We start from the raw sequence: 19,554 nt of genomic DNA, 5'->3' as shown, positions 1-19,554 counted from the left end.
TCTCATTTTTAAAGTCTGTAGTTATTCTTGCTGAACTTCTTAATTCAGAAGTAAAGAAGTTACAAAACTGAAATATTCTGCTAGCCCTTTTTCCACAGCTTTTTAAGGTGGGAAGTAAGCCAAAGCCCTTTCTCTAGCCTTCTCCTCACGGCTGCAGATCAAAAGATACAGCCATTCCTGGGAGAAGCATATAAGTCACTCTTGTAATTTGGGTTTCTAGTTTCTCACAGAGAACAAACAGTTGCTGGCATGTGAATAATGTGAAGAGTGACCACAGCATGGAAGACAAGGCTAGAATAAAAACTGCCTCTTGTTCAGGGATGCCTGCCTGACATCCACACTGATCTTCAAACCAGTCATTTTCTGCACATTCATCTGCTAGAAACAACTCATTACTTAAAAACAACTGAATTCTGTGATTACAGTTAACTTACAGTTAACTTACAGTTACTTTCTTACAGTTGTACTTTCTAGATGTAGCAATATAATTGCTTCTTATGCATTGTCAATAAAATTTGAAGATAAAATTTTCAAGGTTGTATGTATTCAAGAATATGTATGGTACCCGTCCGTTTGGTTTGTGAACCAAGATGATAGTTGCAAAGAAACAGACACAGCTTTCTGATCCATGGTCCAGCATAGCTCTTCATAACACTACATTGGTGATGAGTTCCCTTTTGCTAGTGGAGGACTGGCTGTACTGAACATTTCCCAAATCCTCATCCATTAGTTTATTCCTACACTCTATGTCAGACCTTTTTATTATACAGAACTAAACAAAGCAAAAATCATAACTTCCTAGAAAGCCTTGGAGAATATATTTCTTTCTTTAGACTGTGTAGGAGGGCAATAGAACAAAATTAGGTACATTGCTATTCTGAGGAATAATAAATCTGACATAAGCATCCAAACACCTCTCAAAAACACTGTAAGGAATAGCCGTGTCACTTATGGTATATCTCACTTTCTCACAGTGTTTCAGATCCCTTATGATATCACAAAAGTTATCTTATGTTGTTATTATATAATTACAAGAAAAATAAATGCACGCTTATTGCTTTGTTTTCAAATATACCACGACCTTTTCACAATTATAACGCAACCTCTGTAGTTGAGAAAACTGTTGGGGTCAAAACGGAATAAAAGCAGGTACTGCATTTCTTTGTGCAGTGGCCTTTATATATATCTATACAGTGTGGCATGATGACGATTTCCAAGTTTCTTAGATGTCAAGCTTACGAACTTATTAAAATGAACTATCCTCATGGTGTTTCTGAGGCGGTGTATTTGAACAAAAAATGTCATCAACCTTCTTGGCATGTATGTCTCACATAAAGATTTAAACTATGGTTTTTACCCATTGCTCATATTTGGCTATCCTGATTATAAAAAAAAAAAAAAAAACAAAAAACTGAGAAAATGAGTGTAATGTTGGTTTACCTTGACTAAATAACTAAATAAAAGGAAACATGAGGAAAATTAATCTGTCTACCTCAACTATGATGCAGAAGATAGTTGTTCATTAAAAGAGACAAGCCATATTGAGGATTCCAAGGTTAAATGAGTTTATTGAGTTAGTGGTTACAACGGTATGTCAGATACCTGTAATCCAAGCTACACCTACATATTTGCCTCTAAATTCTCACATTGTCAGTTTCCGTGTCTCTAAACATTCCACCACCAGGTCTTCTATTACTAATATAATAATAATAATAATAATAATCATAATCATAATATAAAAGGCAATGTCAATCACCATATTGTGCTTCATACTCCACCATAAGGAATTCAATTGGCAAAAGTAAACCTCTGTTCATATTAATGGGATTAATTGAAATGTGAGCAATCATAACACGACTAGAATATAAAGAACAAAATATGGTTTAAAAGAAGCGTTTTAAAGATGAATTAGTTTGCATTTATTTTAAAAATTCACATACTATGATGAAGATGACTTAAAAGATATATCATTTAATTATTGGGCCACACATTTAAGCATATTGGCTAGTACATTTTTGCACTGGAACAGAAGCAATACAAGCTTTATGGTCTACCATTACAATTCCATTTTTTTCCCACTTAATATACCTGCCAACCTAATGTTTCTTGCATGCATAAAAATTTCTGGGTTTAGACTTGAATTTACTATTTAATTCACACATACCCCTGTGATGCAAATTCTTTGGCCAAATTAATGCTATAGTTTAGATTAAAAAGTAAGCTTGGAATAAGTCCACTGAACATTAGAAGAGAACACCATAAATTTTGGCGTTGCAGAAAGTTAGTTACTTCAGTAGAGTCTCAGGTTGCATGCAGATTGACAGTTTTCCCCCACCCCATGCCAGACGCATACAAGTCGGCAGGTATGCATACAAAAAGAATATAAAACCCTCCTGGTAAAGCTTAGTGTTTTAGAATGAATCCATAGCTTTAAATTCACTTAAGGCCTGTACAGGGGAAATGTGTTTCTTCTGGGACCCTCTTCTCACTCTTGTCTGATATTCTTCTGGTTTTTCTCTCTTTACTAGAGGCTTCTTCTCAGGGGCCTTCATCTTCCAAGATACAACTGGTGAGTTCACTGCAGCAGTACCATAGACCTTCTGATACTTAGTAGAAGCTACATACGATGCCTTCACTGTAAGGACCACAGCGTTCATCAGATTTTTAGCTGCCTGGATGAGAGAAGTGGCACTGTCCAGCTAGGAAGAGAAAACAACATGAAATACAGCAGGGTTACTCCATGAGTGTGTCACTGGACCACTTCCTGACTGAAGTCTGCGTGCTCTCAGATCTCATTAAAGAGGAAATGAACACTGAGGATTAATCAAGATGCTTGTAGTAACAAGCACCAGCAACACGCACCATGTAAGAAGACTATGGTACTTCACATAAACTATTTTAATAATTTAGAGGAAAAGTTTGCGTTGGCTGTTTTTTGTTGATGATTCTTTTCCTATGGGTGAAGATCGAGTTTCCTCATTTTTCTCAAGAAAAAAAAAAAAAAGTTACTTCTCACTTGACCCTTTACAAATTTACTTCTAAATGTCAGAAACAGCAAAATAGCTCAGCAGAGATTTCCCAAGTGCCCAAGTGTTTTTTCTAACTATTCCTATGAAGACCAGGATAACACCCCCAGTGATGTCTAAAGGAGCAGTGTGAGGCTAGTGTAAAGCTTGTTAGGGAATACCATCTGAAAAGACAAAAGGAGATTTTGAAACCCCTAAAGAACAAAAAAGATGAAACAGTTAATTGCAGGTTTTTGTAGTTACTATAATATTTGAGCTACTCATGTTCACAAGTAATCTTACTTTATGCATAGCAGGCTTTTTGTACATATACCCTTGTGTTTCTCCTGTGCGTAAGACTGCCTTAGGTGCCTAGGTCCTGTGGAAGAGGCCTCAAGAACTTGTTGAACTTCAAACCATTTGGACTTCCAGTCAACAGGCTTCCATCATATACTGAAATCAAGTACATGTCCCTGCCCAAATATTTAAAAAAATATTAAAGCAGATAACGGGACTTCCAAAGCAATATTTCAATGTTCCAAAATACAAACTAGGCACTTGCCAAATCCAGCTAGACAACCTCAAATCAATAGGTATTAAAAAATATGGTCTTAAGTACTGTAAATATCTAGTTTACTATTAGATGTTCCTAAAATGTTGAAAAATTGGTATATACTGTTTGTGATAAAGCCTTTAAGTTCTACCATGGAAGCTTGCTTAAGTTTTTAGAATTCTTTTCTAGTTTGAAGGAACTATTTTGGATGCAATGTTATTTTAGTCAGCATGGATTCATCATGACACAAACCTGGGAGGACTGGCTGCACTGCCATTCAGAGGGACCTGGCCAGGCTGGAGAGTTGGGCAGTGAGGAACCTCATGAAGTTAAACAAAGGCAAGTGCAAGGTCCTTCACCTAGGGAAGAATAACCCCAAGCACCAGTACAGGCTGGGGGCCGACCTGTTGGAAAGCAGCTCTCTGGAGAAGGACCTGGGAGTCCTGGTGGGAAGCAGGTTAACGGTGAGCCAGCCATGGGCCTTTGTGGCCAAGAAGGCCAGTGGTATCCTGGGGCGCATTAGGGAGAGTGTTGCCAGCAAGTTTACAGAGGTGATCCTCCCCCTCTACTCAGCCCTAGTGAGACCACACCTGGAGTATCGTGCCCAGTATTGAGCTGCCCAGTACAAGAGGGACACGGAACTACTGGAGCGAGTCCAGAGGAGGGCTACAAACATGATTAGGGGCCTGGAGCACCTCCCTTATGAAGAAAGGCTGAGAGAGCTGGGCCTGTTTAGCCTGGAGAAGAGAAGGCTGAGAGAGGATCTTACCAATGTATATCAGTGTCTTAAGGGAGGGTGTTAAGACAATAGGGCCAGACTCTTTTCAGTGGTTCCCAGTGATAGTATGCGAAACAACAGGCACAAACACAGGAAGCTCAGCCTGAATGTGGGGAAAAAAAATCTTCACTATGAGGGTGACAGGGCACTTGAACAGGCTGACCAGAGAGGTTGTAGAATCGCCTTCTCTGGAGATATTCAAAACCTGTCTGGACATCATCCTGTGTAATGTGCTCTAGGTGACCCTGCTTGAGCAGGGAGGTTGGACTAGATGATCTCCAGAGGTCCCTTCCAACCTCAGCTGTTCCCTGATTCTGTAATTTCAGCTCTTTAATTCCACCCCACTTTCTCAATAAGTTCTTAGCTATTTTTAACTGGAACAAAAGGCTTGTCTCCCTACAAACCTTTCCTTCTTTATCTTTTGGGAGTATACAATTCCTTAACATGAATTTTAAGTAAGGTAACTGGGACAAATACCCACAAGGCAATAATAATAATAAAAAATTATAATTCACCTCAAATACTTTGAATCATTAACTGAATAAGAGAGTTCAGATTATAACTGCAGGAGAAACCTCATTCTGAAAAGTGTCAGTGACCAACGTGAAACAAAAATAGACATTACAGAAATCCTGTACCTGGAAGTACATTCATCTATAGACTTACCTATTATTTTGACTTCCTCAGCTGTGGTCTTATATTCAATATAATTCATTAAATACATAAACAGTTACATACAGAGAGGTCCAATACAGAAAAGCGTTTTGATGATTTTCACGTAGTTGGTGCCATTCCCTGAAATGCATAGTTAATTGCCTGTCCCCAGTAAATATTTTTCCTCGGGACTAATTTGCATTTTCTGTTAGTAAAAGAAACTAAGTTAAAAGATGGAAAATTATATTATATAGCAAAAACATGGCTGTTCAATAGGCAGTAATGAAATATAATTCAGTATAGTGAATTCTATAACCGCACTACTGCATGATTTATAAGGCAATCTGTATGTTTGTTGGCAAATAACAGATCATACTCTATTAAATTAGGATATTGTAATTTACTGTTGAGATCTACAATCACACATTATTCATTGTTAAATAATTCTTTCTGAAACACCAGTGGATTGATTCTGAATATAAAGTGATACCGCCAAATAGCATTTACTTTGTAATCTATGTGGATAAACTGACTGGATCATGCCTATATTGTACATTCCCATGAATTCCGTTTGTTGAAGACTTCTAATAGTCTCACATTTTCCAGCATTTCTTTGTGAAAAGAGGTCTGGTAGCTATTTTAAACGGGGCATATTCTAAGGAACTGAATGATTAAAGAATGCATGCTGAAATGAGGAGGCACATAAATTAGATACTTAAATCCATACAAAGGGTGCAATCTACATCTTTAAACACAGTAATAATTCTATGGTGTTTATTGATAAGGGTGTGCAGAAGCATGTGTAATTCTGCAAGATCAGATGAGAATTGTATTGATGTCTTTTAGAAAACTATGTTACACATTCTGATGCTATTTTAATTACCTCCAGTTCCAATCTGCTGTTATAGCAGATAAGAGCTCCCTATCTTCACCATTATTAATCTAATTTTAACGTGCAGGTACTTAGTCCTTTTCCTCAATAACCATTCATATTGTAATATGCTTTCAAGTCTTGGAATCAGAAAAGAGACATAAAAATCCCGTAATAGTATTAGGATATGAGTGTTCTCCAAAATCTGCTGGTAACCACCCCATGTATCTAATTTGGCTACCTAAGCACTTCCAGTGATTTTCTTATTGCCTCGAGCTCCTTGCTTGTATTCTGGCTCAGGTAAAGAAGAATTAAACTGAATGAACATCACTCCAATTAACATTTAGATCTTAATACACCACTGTGTTACATCAATTTTAAGCTTTGCTTCGCATTGGCAGAGCTACAGTGTCATAAAGCTAAAACGAGGCAGCAGCACGTTAATTCCTTACAAAATCTGTGTGTAGAGACATGCATTTTTCCAAACAGTTAATGTTGTTAATAATAATATTAACAATAATAATAATAATAAAGCGAGAGGTGGTGGGGCAGGGGAGCAAGCGGGAATTAACATTTCATATAAAAGTACCACTAGGAAGTTATTGCACAGTACAGGACGCAAAATTCACTCCCTTCCAATTGTTAGGAAATTATGAATATAATAAAAGCTTTCTGTACAAACAACTAACAGTCTTTGACTAGCTACACAAAGTAAGAGTGTTCTGTTACTTAGATCTGTTTACAAATCCATTTAGGAAAAACATCCCTTTCAAACACCAGAAATAAATCTAGGTTATTGGGCCATAAAACTTCAAGAAAAAAGAATGGGGAAGATTCAGAATCACTGAAGAACTTGGGAATCACTGCACTGGAGCTGGTCAGTTATCCAAGCTAAAACTGCCATCTACTCAGGGAAGGCATAAATCATTCAGAAAAAAAAATCAAAAAAAAAAAAAAAGAAAGAAAGAAAAAAAGATTTTGCTATTAGCTAACTTTGCAATTAATGAATGCAAGGCTAGAAGCAGCAGAGCTTATTATCTGCCAAGATTTTTTTATTATTTTTTTTGCGTTCTCCAAATCCATAATGCTTTGAGGAGTTTTTGATCTGCTTATAAATTGTGGTGCATTTTTCCTCCACTATCTGAAGAATTTTCCAGAATCTTGTGACAATAAGGATTTAATGCCTCTTTTACATATACCTATACATAAAATGAAATAACCAGCAACTGCAATACCAAAATACCTGACGAAGTGGAAGAGAACTGTACAGAGTTGCTAGTCAGGGAATATTTAAGCCAGGCAAGTAGAATGACCTGTGAAATTATAGGCCAGCTCAGCTGAGAGCACTTCCGAACAAAATAATGCAAAGCCTATAACACACTCAGTAAATAAAGGGGGGAACGGATTGCAGTTAATGGTAACTGAATGGTTTTGTGGGTAAAACCATTTTATTTTCAAAGTAATCTGCATCATATTTTGATGTGATTAAATTTTGTGTTGCTTATAACAATGCTGTTGGTACAACTGGCTTTTTTAAAGGTGTTTTCCTTGGTACTACATAACAGTTTTACTAAAACTCAGCTGATACAAAATTAACATGGCACTTACAGAATGATTGTAAATTGAAGTAACTAAGTTTCCAAAATCATGTACAGGCAGTGAAATCATTGCTACACCGTGACTTTTGCAGTGGTCTCTTGAAGAAACCTGTTGTCAGCTTTATGTTATTTTTGTTAACATGCTGTTAACTGATTAAATTTGCAGATAACATTTGGGAAGCTGGTATATCATAAAGAGGATGAGTGACTGATATCTAATAAGCTGATAAAAGTCAGAAATGTAGACTTTACTTTGGACAGCTTTATAGCAGATGATACCTATTTACAGGATAAGGAACTTTATCATAGGCAGGAGTGAGTCAACATCTCATTGAATCAGTACAGATAATTAGATCAGATACAGCAAAATTGTGGGAAAGGAATAATATGAACCTTGAGTACATAAAAAGGAGGAGACTGATGAAAAAGGTTAAAAAATCATATTCAATATATCATGTGTACCCAGCGGTGGCGTTCTCAATGCAGGAACAACACTGAAGAAGCGGAGAGAACATAAAGAACCTCAAGAAAAACAGACGTTTTATGGGAAAGATTCAGACAGCTCTGTGTTTTCCACTAATAAAGCAAATGATTAAAAAATGAGTTGATCAAAATCAGCAAGTACATGGTAACAGAAATGTGATAATATTTCAGGTTTAACAGATAAGACAAAGATATAACAGAATATAATGGCTAGAAGGTAAAGCATGTAATTTTAGTTATTAATTAGATGAAAAGTTTTAGTAGTGATAGTAATTAATTACAAGAACTTGTGAAGGATAGTGATTCTATATCTGGAAATTGTGAAATCAATATTGGATGTTTTTGCTTAATATGTATACTCTAGCATAACTATCAGAGATTTTCAAAGCATATTATTTCAGGGAGCCTACCCATCATTTATGCAGGCTGGTAGCTTAAATGATAACAATGGCCCACATTGACCTTTAAATGTATGAATGCAAAAAATTAGTGTCAAAAATTACTGATTGATAGAATTTAGTCTGTTTTACTTGGTACAGATTGGGAGGAGGAATTGTCTATTCAATATGTTGTGCCAGAGGAGGTTTAGAATGGACTTGAGGAAGAATTTCTTCAGTGAGAGGGTAATTAAGCATTGGAACAGGCTGCTTAAGGAATTGGTGGGTTCCCCATCACTGGAGGGATTTAAGAGATGTTGTAGATGTGACACTAGGGGACATGGTTTAGTGACAGGACTCAGTAGGTCAGGTTGATGGTTGGACTTAACGATCTTAAAGGTCTTTCCAACCTAGATCGTTCTATGATTCTACATTGGAGAATCACACAACCCTTTGAATACTTTTGGCTAAGACTTGATTTTATGCCTTTAGCAGATCTTTTCGGCATTGTCAAGCCATTAAGGCTATCTGAGAATTCTAGGTGCATTCCCTGCTTCTCCTCCTTTTTGGAGCAAGTTTTGTGGACAGGTATAGGTTCTGTTACTACAATCCAAAAGTCAGTTAATGGCCTCTAGAGCAAATAAGGTTACATGAAACAATTATGAATCTGGAGGGTGAATCAGAAAAAACATTTTTCCAGATGACACTCTTACACAATAGAACATTTTCCTCTCAGCTGTGCTTAATAATAAATCTAGTCCTACATATGTATGTAAGATATATATAAAAATAAAAGAAAAAGCTCTTATTCATAGTACTCATCTTACACTTCTGTAGCACAGTGCATGCATAAAACATGATACTATTAGTGATAGCCAATGCAAGAGTGGCCTATTCGCTATTCAGATGCACTCATCCCTATGGTGGGAGACATCTGCTATTTATCAGCACTGCTACCCAATGCCTGAAGCCATATTTCAGTCAGTCACTTGAAGATGTGCATAAAGATTTTACTAGATGTGAGTCTGTTGTGAGAAAACTATCATATGCATTTGAAATTCTACAACAAGCGAAAAGTCATAATTTGGGATGCAAAGTGGTCACAATGGGGCTAAAAAGGGATAAGTGGGTACACAAAGAAAATGGTGTTATGCTCATCTTTTCCTAGCTATTAATTTTCACATTTGATTGCGATTAACTTACTCCTTCAGACATGCTGATTATTTAATTCATTCATGGGGTAACTGTGTTTTATAACTGTCCCATCCACTGAATAGCTGTCCTCATCTACATTTTTTCAATTACAGGTAAGTAAACCGTAAGGACTCCCAAGTCCATTTTGTTGTATTTAACAGAGGCTGACTGTTAACACAACAGAAAGCACAAACGTATGTTTAGAACTATAGATATTTTCTGTCTTTTATGAACCATTGCCCTTTGAAAACACATATTTACTTTACAAGGTCAACTCCATTATACAAGTTTAAAAAGCCTATACATATAAAAAAATACTCCCAATAATAAAGAATAAATTCAGAATAAAGGATAGAACACATGCAAATATAATTTAGACAATTTGCAGAGATGCATTTACACTGTTGATTTAATTATTCTAGCCTATTTTAAAAGGAAAAGGGTATAAGACAAAATGATATTAAGCAAATTAATTTGCTTTGATGAGAAGGCTTAATATGAAATTAAAAAAAAAAAAGAATAATATGTAGATATGCCTATAATCATTAAAGATAATTCAGCACTCGATATCACTACAATTGTGGGTCATACTTCATTCCCTAAGTGAAGAGTTTTGTAAAATTAACTGACAGTATTCAAAGTTTATGATAAAATAAGAATAGTAACTCTGTAAAGCTAAGAAATACAACCTTCATGTCCTCAAATACATCTAGCAGTCTTAAAAAAATTTTCTTTTTTATTATCCTAGACATAAAGGCTACTTTGCTGAAACAATAGGAGACCTGCACACTTTGTTTCACAGTAAGCACCCAAAGTAGTGCAGCATGTACCAACTCAAAACACTCAGCTAGCAGAGACAGGGCTTAAATTTCATAGTGACTACCAGAGAGCACAGAAAAAAATCTTTTTTGGAGGAAAAATAAAATTGCCTTCCCAGTTGAGAGACTGAAACATGGGCATCAAAATCACGATTATTTACAAGCATGCATTGTATGCTTACTTTGCTCTGCTCTGCTCTCTTTTCTCCCCTTACCAATGGAAGTCTCACAAGTTACAGTCTGGTAATCCTGTAAGTATCCTCAGGTCTGGGAGTTGCAAGCAAAAAAGTGTGCTGAATCTGGTTGTCTTTGGCCCAAGAAAGTAGTATAGCACTAGAGATATTAGCCATCTCCAACTCTGCTGTCCAGCCAGCTATAAGAAGTTATGTATGCACTTTAACTGCTTACTGGGTGTATCCAGTAACCTAGTGCAAATAAGGAAGACTGTAGTAACCCAATTGTAAATGCTGCCACAGTGTTTTTTTTTTTTTTGTTTTGTTTTTTTCCTGACTATGGTGGGCTACCAAGAACAATTCTAACACATTAGTGTGTATGTTTGTCAAAACAGAAAAATTTCTCAGACCCATCAATTTTTTCTTCTGCTCATTATCTGTCACTGCGCAGCAGGGAAAAGATGCTAAAATTGTACAGTTCATATCATATACCAGAAACGCTGTAAGGACAAGCAATCATATCTGGGGTTGAATTTTTTAAATTAGCTTGCTTTATCAGCCATTTTCATGCCATAACACTGCCTCAGAACTTTCAGATTCTGTTACTGCATTAGGATATTAGACAGTCTGAATGCCCAAACATCTGGAACAACTCCACAGACCAAGTAAGAAATCCTGTTCATGAAATCAAAGGAGTTTTGTAGATGACAACAGGATTTCACCCAAGGACTTTTCCAGCACTATGATTATGTATGCTACACTTTTTTCTTTGCTACGGTTGAAGACAGAAGAAGAAATGCTTTCTACCATCAACCTATAATTGACAAAAATGGTAAGGAGTCTTCTGTCATGAGGGCTTAACATTTCCTTCTCCTAAATCTTCTGTTTCATTCTGTGTAGAACTATTTATTGTTATGATGCCTATAACAGAAATGCCCTAAGAATAATCGTGACCAAAAAATATGATTCTTTAATGGTCTTCAAAGATGTGTTACTAATTCTAGCAAAATTAGTGTAACCACATTTACATCTTTAAAATCATTCTGTCCCATGTAATGGTTGGGTGTGAATTCCGGGATGGTTAACAGGAAACAGATGTTGGCGTGAATGATTTGAAGACAGGATCCTACTTAATCTTCAAGGAGAACAAAAAAAATATGCAACAAAATTGAAGTAAAAACTATACTAGATGTGGTTTCAGTTAGCCTATCCTGTCAAAGGTTTTGTGATATTGACAGGAGGCTTACTAAAGAAGACTAGAATAAGAAGTCTGCTGGAACTCATTATCAGACACAATAAAAAAGTGCAAAACTTTGGGTAAGTGGTCAGTGTACTAACAGGACTATTTTACACTGGGATTTTTACACTAGCAGGACACCATTTTACACTGGGATTCACATACCAGAAGCCTACACAAAATATAATCTGAACGTGATGTCACAGATTGAAATGTGCAGTCATGACTCCATCAAACGCATCTATACAAATTTCTTCTTTCACATACAATTGCAGTTAAATCCAAAATGGGAAATATGGGATATCTAACTAGTCTGTGCTACTGACTTCTGACCTGTATGCAATTTAAAGATAGTTATTATTCTTAAAAGCCCCACATAATCTAATGATCCTTCAAACTGAATTTTGGGAGCAAACGTTTTGTTGTTTATCTAGAGAACAGGCATAATAACAACAAAAGTATGTCTTTCTTATAGTCTTACCTCAAGGAAGTCCAAAACATGCCCAGTGAGCTGGAAATTGTACTCTCAATGATAAAATGCAGGAGAATTTAACAAAAAAGTAATAAAAAAATAATAAAGCATAGAAGAACTATATTCTTTACATGGGAATGTGTTATCTACTACTCTTTCTTCTGATTTTGTCACAATGAAAACTAAAAGGAAGCAGGATAATATAGGATTTCAGATTGCAAAGCTGAAAAATGTGATATTTTTCCAACTTATTTTTTAATTTGTAAGAATGTCAGAACGGTAGCTGTATGTGTTATCTGTGCGTCTTCTACTGTGAGGATGTCACATTTTGAGACAATCTTCCTCCTTCAGCTAAGTTAGCATCTTTAAAGTTATGTTTGCCTGTCTCAGCACAGAGGGACTTTGAAGATAGCTGCTCTACAGGCGTAGCAAGCTGTTTTTTGGGAAAGGGCTTAGAAAGCATGCATCAAACAGAGTCAAAATGAATAAAACAAAATCTTTCTGTGGGAAGATACTACCAGGACGTTGTTCATTGCTTCCTAATCTGTACCTGCTGCTCTTCATGCATATTTTACATCTCACAGAAACATATAAAAGGCTTGCTCATTCAAGATATTGATCATCTCTGAGGTGCTAAAAGGCTTTTACTTCCTTGGAGTTGAGGAAATGTGGCTCAACTCATTGAATGGAAACATTCCTTTCTTTGATTCCCTGAGCACTTTTTACAACTTTAACAACAGTATGCAACAAAATAAGAAACAAATTTGAAGTATTTTTCAAGAAAGAGACACATTTCAGCTTTTAGGAAAAGCCATAGCACTGAAAGAATGGACTTAATTATATATGGCAAATTATTTGTAGAGGAAATTCTGACATTTTAATTGTGAATAATGTATTTGAATTAACTGTTCTATTTGTCTGAGCAATTTAATCAATGGTTAAACAACATGAACAAATAAGTGTTCATTACAATTTTTTTTCCCCTGGTAAAACAGTGCATACATCACTTGTGAATATATTTGTTCATTGTGTGCTTAGCTTTAGCTAACACTAAATATTATTGAAAAACAAAATAATAATAATCATCAAGGAACAGGAAAGAATTGTTGGAGACTGCAAACAAATGAAACCAGAATAAAACAGAGACAAATCGTAAATGATGCTGCAGTGCACAAGGAAAGAACAAGCAAAGATGACAGCAAATAATAAATCAAAATGAGTAGAATTTTGCTCTGAGTTGTAAAGGCTCATTTTTATTACTCACATACAACTATGCAAATATTCATATAATCATAGAACACTTCATGATGAAAAGAACTTTTTGGGGTTATCTAGCCCAATACCCTGTACAAAGCAAATTGAATTAGATGAGATTTTTCAGTACTTTGCTCAAATTCTGAGTACCTCCAAAGATGGATAGACTCCTGCCTCTCTAGACTGAAATCTACACCCTGTGCTTGAGTTTAACTGCCCTCAGAGTTAACTGTTTTTCCTTATATCTAACTAGAATCTCCCATGTTCAGACTTCTGTCTGTTGTGTCTTGTCCTGTCACCATCCACCTTTGAGAAATCTGGCTCTTCTACATCCTCCTGCTAGGTAGCTGTAGATAACAATATATGGCCTTTGCCTATCTGCTACAGAAATTTAGATGATTCTGGTGACCTCAGTTTCACTTTTATAAGAGCAAGTGCTTCATCCAAAGGAAAAAAACAGAGTAACTGTAAAAAGAAGCATAAAAAATTATCACCAATAATTACTGAGAAATATTTAATAGGTCACTCAAGTTGCTTAAGAACAATACCAATTTCTTCAGAAAATATTCATGTTATTTTAGGAATCCTAATTTACTCGGTCTAAGTTTTCTTTTGAGATTCAGTGCTTTAGATAGCATTGTGCCTGAACAAGAAATGCAGAAGTACTTACAACATCAGTGATTCACATACCCCAAACAGTTTATGTGCTTTTCACCCGAGGACAATCATTGCTACACAAAAACAAACAAGTTCAGCCCTGTCTTGAAAATCTTCCCTCTAATACAGATCTTATGCAGAGAAGATGAAGTTATAATTTCAGCAATGATTCAGAAGAATGGTGAAATGAAAATGCATTTGCACACTGCCTCTTTTCTTACATGGTTCTTGCCTAACAAATATTGAACATTAGTCATGATTATAGAGTTGTCCGTACCTATTTGTCATCAAAAATTATCACTGAAAGTCTTCTAATATTAGTCAGGATCGAAGAATTAGGCTAGCACTAGAATACCCAGAAACATTTTTTCAGATGTCTGTAATTGACCAGTTTCTCTAATAATGCAAGCATGAAAAATGGGGCTGCTTATAAAAATTATTGAGATAATGTGTACAATGACCTAGGCAAGGTTTAAAGAGTTTGCATTTCTATAAATTAATTCTTATCCTGTGCTCATACTATGTAGTTCCAGGTGTTGGATCAAAGCATTCCAGCCATGCTTGATAGAGAAGACCACAAGGAACCACAGAGCACCTGAGATGTTTCATGGGTTCATTTTCTATGGAGAAGGGTCAGAATACCTCTCCTCCCTAATTATATTTAAAAGATCTTAAATGGAACTTGAATTGTAAAGACAACATAATTAATCCAGGCCTAGATGCTGAACATGTCTGAAAAGCTGTGTTTATTTTTTTGCTTAGTACCCAAGAATTTAAACATACTTAATGAATACTTCTGTGATTGTTTTTCTTAATTTTTCCCTTTTGATGCCCAAAAGCATCAAACGGGGGAAATCACATAGTCAACTTCCCATTCTAAAAAACTAATGAACTTGGAGCCTGAAAAAAAGCTACTTTATTTAGGTAAACATTCCTTACCAAACAATTTAAATATTTCTGTCCAGAAAAAAAAATAATAGGTTTCTTTCTGCAGCAGCTGAGTTCATAGAAAGTTGACATCACTTACATATGAATGCATACCCTCAAATGATCCCAACAATAAACATCAACGTCTTGACTCTGTGCTTCTCTGCGTAGTTCAGTTCACTTGCCTATGCCTCTGTCATTTTTTAAGAAGTTACTAATCAAATTAGTTTAGCATCTACCCTAAGATCAGCCTATATGCTCTCTAGAAAATCCTATTGATCTCCATCAATTATAAAGGAAGTCTGGAGTAAGGAACTCAGATACAGTTGTTTACACTTGGCTAGATGAATTACTCTCCACAAAACAATAGAGAGAATAGTCAAAAACTTTTCATAATTCAAGCAGAATATTTTTTTAAAATACTAAAATACTCAATTTTCATTACACTATTACTCCTGTAACATATGGAAGATGTAGAATGGAAGACAGAGAAATGCTGGTCTTGAAAATTGCCCGAGTCTTGGAGGATAATATAGTGTTTCAAACTCATTGTGATTCTATAGATCAAGGATACACTATTGTGTTTGCTTTGAGACACTCAGATGGGATGGATAAAAATTCAAAGGATTATGATTGAACAGAATCATGTTTAATGTCTTTGAGATGGGACTGTCCCAGGAACAAAAAGTCTTGGGTGTTAAGGCAGTCCTAGTTTCATCTGAAACCCTATACTCAAAGTGCTGTTGAGCATTTTTGTTGACAATTAAAATGAGCTGAGGTCGAAGTTTAAGAGGACTGGAGTTTAAATCAACATGAAGAGTCCTCTAGAATGCTCATGCACTATCATTGTGACTTCTTTTGCTTAAACAAGATTAAACCAAAAGTAATTCATTTTGAGTCAAACCAGCCTAAAACTGCAGTAAGAGAGGGCAGGGTGATGAGCATCTATCTGCCAGCTGACACCATTTGTGAACAGATGGTGCATTTCACAGCTCTCCCTCACTTCTCATATAGAAGAAGGTAAGAACCAACCCACAAAGTTTTAATTCAGCTTGTGAGAGAAATCAGCCTGTAAAATACAGAAAATTTGGGAATTACACTTAGCTATCTTAATCATACTGAGAAAATGTTTGATCCTATATATGATCTACATTATTAAGATATTGTTCACACCTTTGCCAATATGACTGAGGAACAAGCCTGTAATTTCAATACTGACCTGCTAAAATATAAATGTATAAATTTACTAATTACTGTTTTTTATTTAAGCCACTAACAGATCATATTGTTAGCTACCTAAACTGAGGCAATTTTAAAGACATCTTTATTTTTATAAATAAATAGTGCTGTAAAATAGATTTAAGTTTACATAACACTTAAGATCTAACAAATTTAAATTAGAATATATTGGAACAAGTTGCTCAGATATTTGTTTACAAAAGTTTTCATATTATACACTAAGTTAAATCACCTGAAAATTAGGCTTGATTATATTTTATTTTAATGTATGTATATATTTGTAAATAATACAAAGTTAAAAGAAACATTGCAGGTGACAAAATACATCTTTAAGACAACGCTGAAAATGCAGGAACCTGTGTATTCTAGACATTTTAATTATTTTATTTTTTTAATATGATATCTGCCAGTAAAATAATTTGAGAGGGGAATTAGCTCAGTAAATGTAAAATTAGGCTATTTATTCTCACAGTGTCTGGTTACTCAGGCAAACCCATATCCTGGGGTTGCATGACAAAAAATTGGTATTAGATTTTGCACAGGCAGATTCCAGGTTAATTATCACAACACTTTATGTCATTTTGCGTATCATTCCGTCTACAAACTCCCCCCATACATAAGTCAACTAACTGATGATTTGCTCATCTTACAAGATAAATTTAGAGAACAATTTTCTCTGGATTTAAAGTAATCCACTGACATCTCTGTTTCATTATATCCCCCCAGTGATGATCAGTATCTCTAATTCACCTTAATTACTGAATGATACCAATTCTGATTTCCTGTTCCCAATCCTTATATCACTTTTAAAAAGAATTTATCTCTCTCTGCTACCAATATGCTTTCATATCAGTGAGATTAGGGGCACTGTTCAGTTGGTCCTTATGCTTTGTCAATTCTGTGCAAAAATTAAAGTCTCTTGCATTATGCAAGAATAATTACATGAAAAAACAATTTTGTCAACTCATCAGCAAAGGACGTGCTTAGGATCTAAATTAAATTTTACCTCAAAGCATTTGCCTATGAGAAAATAAACTTCAAAACCTCTTTAACAACAACACTTCCTATAAAGATTTCCCAATGAAACATTAAATTGACTAACCTGCTTTTCCTTTTCTACTTAAAAGATCAAAGTTTGCCAGGGAAGCTACATTTGCTAGACAAGTTCTTGACTTTGCAAAGGAAGATTTGGAGACTTCAATGCTTGGTTCACTAAAAGGAATAAGCAGTAACAATAACACTCCTTGAACATGTTATTCAAAGCCAGAAAAGCTACCACCTGTTGGGGAGCCAATTTTTATCCTCTTGGTCGTTATTTTTCTCTCTAACAGGAAGCGAAGCAATCATTAGTGAAAGTTCTGTTAGTTTTGTAAACAAAACTTTCCCAGAATTTCATTCAGATCTCCTGTGCTTTCATAAAGAGCATTGCTGAGTCATTGGAGGGAATATCTACCCATCACTACTGACAAATTCCCAATACATGCCAGTGACTAGAAGATGGAAGGCTCTGCATCCTATACCCAATTCCTCAAAGCCACCTAGTCACCTGAAAATAAAGTATTTCATCAATCACGCTATAAGACTACCTCTGCTGAAAAGCCTGTGATTGCACTCCCTTTGATTTATAGAGTATGCATTACTGTCTTTTAGTGCCTTTCACTGTGATATGACAAGGCCCCACATGGAGCTAGTAAAGAGCATTAAATGAACAAGAACAGCGAGATTTGTGGTATCCCTAGGGGCCAAAATCTTCATATGACCCTTCTTCTGCCCTTTAGTATTTGAGCTCTGACATCTCGACAACTTTAATAGATACCCAAGAGGCAGAACAAGAAAGGAAGATCTTCGTAGTCCATCTTGTCTTTTTTAAATGCTGAGGGATATTAAAACAGCGAAGCAGAAATACTTTGGGCAAAGAGAAACAGGTAACAAGACAGGACTTTAAAAGCAAAATAGTAGTGTATAGATAGTGACACAAGAAAAACATCAAGAAATCCAGATAGCAATTACCCTGTCCATATCAATTTCGTAACACAAAAAAATCAAAAGCTTTGATTTATAATTTCCAAGGTTAAGTCTCAATTACATCTCTTGGGCTTTCATTTCCTGCTTACAAATTACCTCTGAATTGTATTTAATATACAAGACATGCCTTATAATTGGCCTATTGTCAATATATAGCTTCATAAACATTCTGGATTAAGCAAATACAAGCAGTAACAGAAAACATGGAAAATAAAAATCCTGTCCTGTAGAAACTAGCATTATCCACAGTTAATGATGATAAATATATAAACACCAGCATCTATCTTTAATCACTAAGTACTTTAGAAAAATTATGACCGAGCACTATTGCAATTAAATTAATAGAAATGTAGTAACTGAGTTTAAGGGGATCAGAGAATGCCTTTTCAAAATGCAAGATAAACAACATAGAAGGTTTGTTTTAACCACCAGTAAATATATAGATCACCTCCACAGAGAAATGTGATCCTTGTTTTACAGATGCCATTATCTCTGGGAATTCAGAACGGGAAGGAAACCATTCTTCAAAGTTGACTAAAACAATGCATGCAATTCATTCTGTGAGCACACTGGTTAACAGAAATATAAAAACTAATAATAAAAAACAACCAACAAAACCATTCTCACATCTTTTCCCTCCACCCACAGACCTTTAGAGAGAATTAGAGATGAGAGGAGGTTACTCACCGTTGAGGAGTCACCGCTTCCGGTCTCAAGCGTAGCTCCCTCAGCACAGGTGGGTGGGTGGGTAGAAAGTTGACTAGCCCTGCCCCCATCTATGACATCGCACTCTACCTCATAAAAGGTAGTGAAAGTGCTCTGAACTCCAGTCTGATTTCCGAGAGATACAGAAAAGAGATAGTGAGAGAGAGAGCAAGAGAAATACTGCGCCGTAGCGTAGAGGTGAAGAGAGAGGAAAGCGTGTGCTGAAGGAGCTATGCTTGGTCAAGGAAACAGGGACTCTTCCACGATGAGTAACCCCGCTGTCTGGTGGTTCCTCTCACTTGCTCCCATAGCACAGGTTAGGCATGTAAGCCATAAAGAGTTTGCTGACCGGGAAAGGGGATGAGTTTTGGCACCTTTTGGTGAAAACCAGACAGGCTAGAAAGCTTTATCCCCATTAAAAGCTGATTGATGTCAGATTGGGCATGTATTTGGTTGATAGACTTCAGAGTAGTATTATTTTACTCTTTGGAACAGCACCTAAAAACAAAAGCACTGAAGCAAGCAGGAGAAATT

The 19,554-nt window shown here is 35.8% G+C and overlaps 1 protein-coding gene across 4 annotated transcripts in view; it reads right to left on the bottom strand.

The window, feature by feature from the left end:
* Positions 1–1,541: 1,541 nt before the first annotated feature.
* The window catches only part of CTNNA2 (catenin alpha 2), a 478,216-nt gene continuing 460,203 nt past the window's right edge, over positions 1,542–19,554 (bottom strand). For 2 of the 4 annotated variants that reach the window (XM_066995540.1, XM_013182313.3), the window contains exons 18-19: positions 19,003–19,146; positions 1,542–2,699 (exon numbers count right to left, since the gene is read on the bottom strand). In XM_066995540.1, the coding sequence (XP_066851641.1) occupies positions 2,412–2,699; positions 19,003–19,146 (432 nt within the window). In that variant the 3' untranslated portion in view covers positions 1,542–2,411. Of the gene's footprint in view, positions 2,700–17,484; positions 17,503–19,002; positions 19,147–19,554 lie in introns of those variants that run through there. The other 2 variants (XM_066995543.1, XM_066995541.1) reach the window with 2 other exon arrangements.

This window comes from Anser cygnoides, chromosome 4 (genome assembly GCF_040182565.1).
Source record: "Anser cygnoides isolate HZ-2024a breed goose chromosome 4, Taihu_goose_T2T_genome, whole genome shotgun sequence".
Taxonomy (NCBI): Eukaryota; Metazoa; Chordata; class Aves; order Anseriformes; family Anatidae; genus Anser; species Anser cygnoides.
Note: the sequence above shows the minus strand (reverse complement) of the source record. Positions and strands in the feature narration are given on the sequence as shown.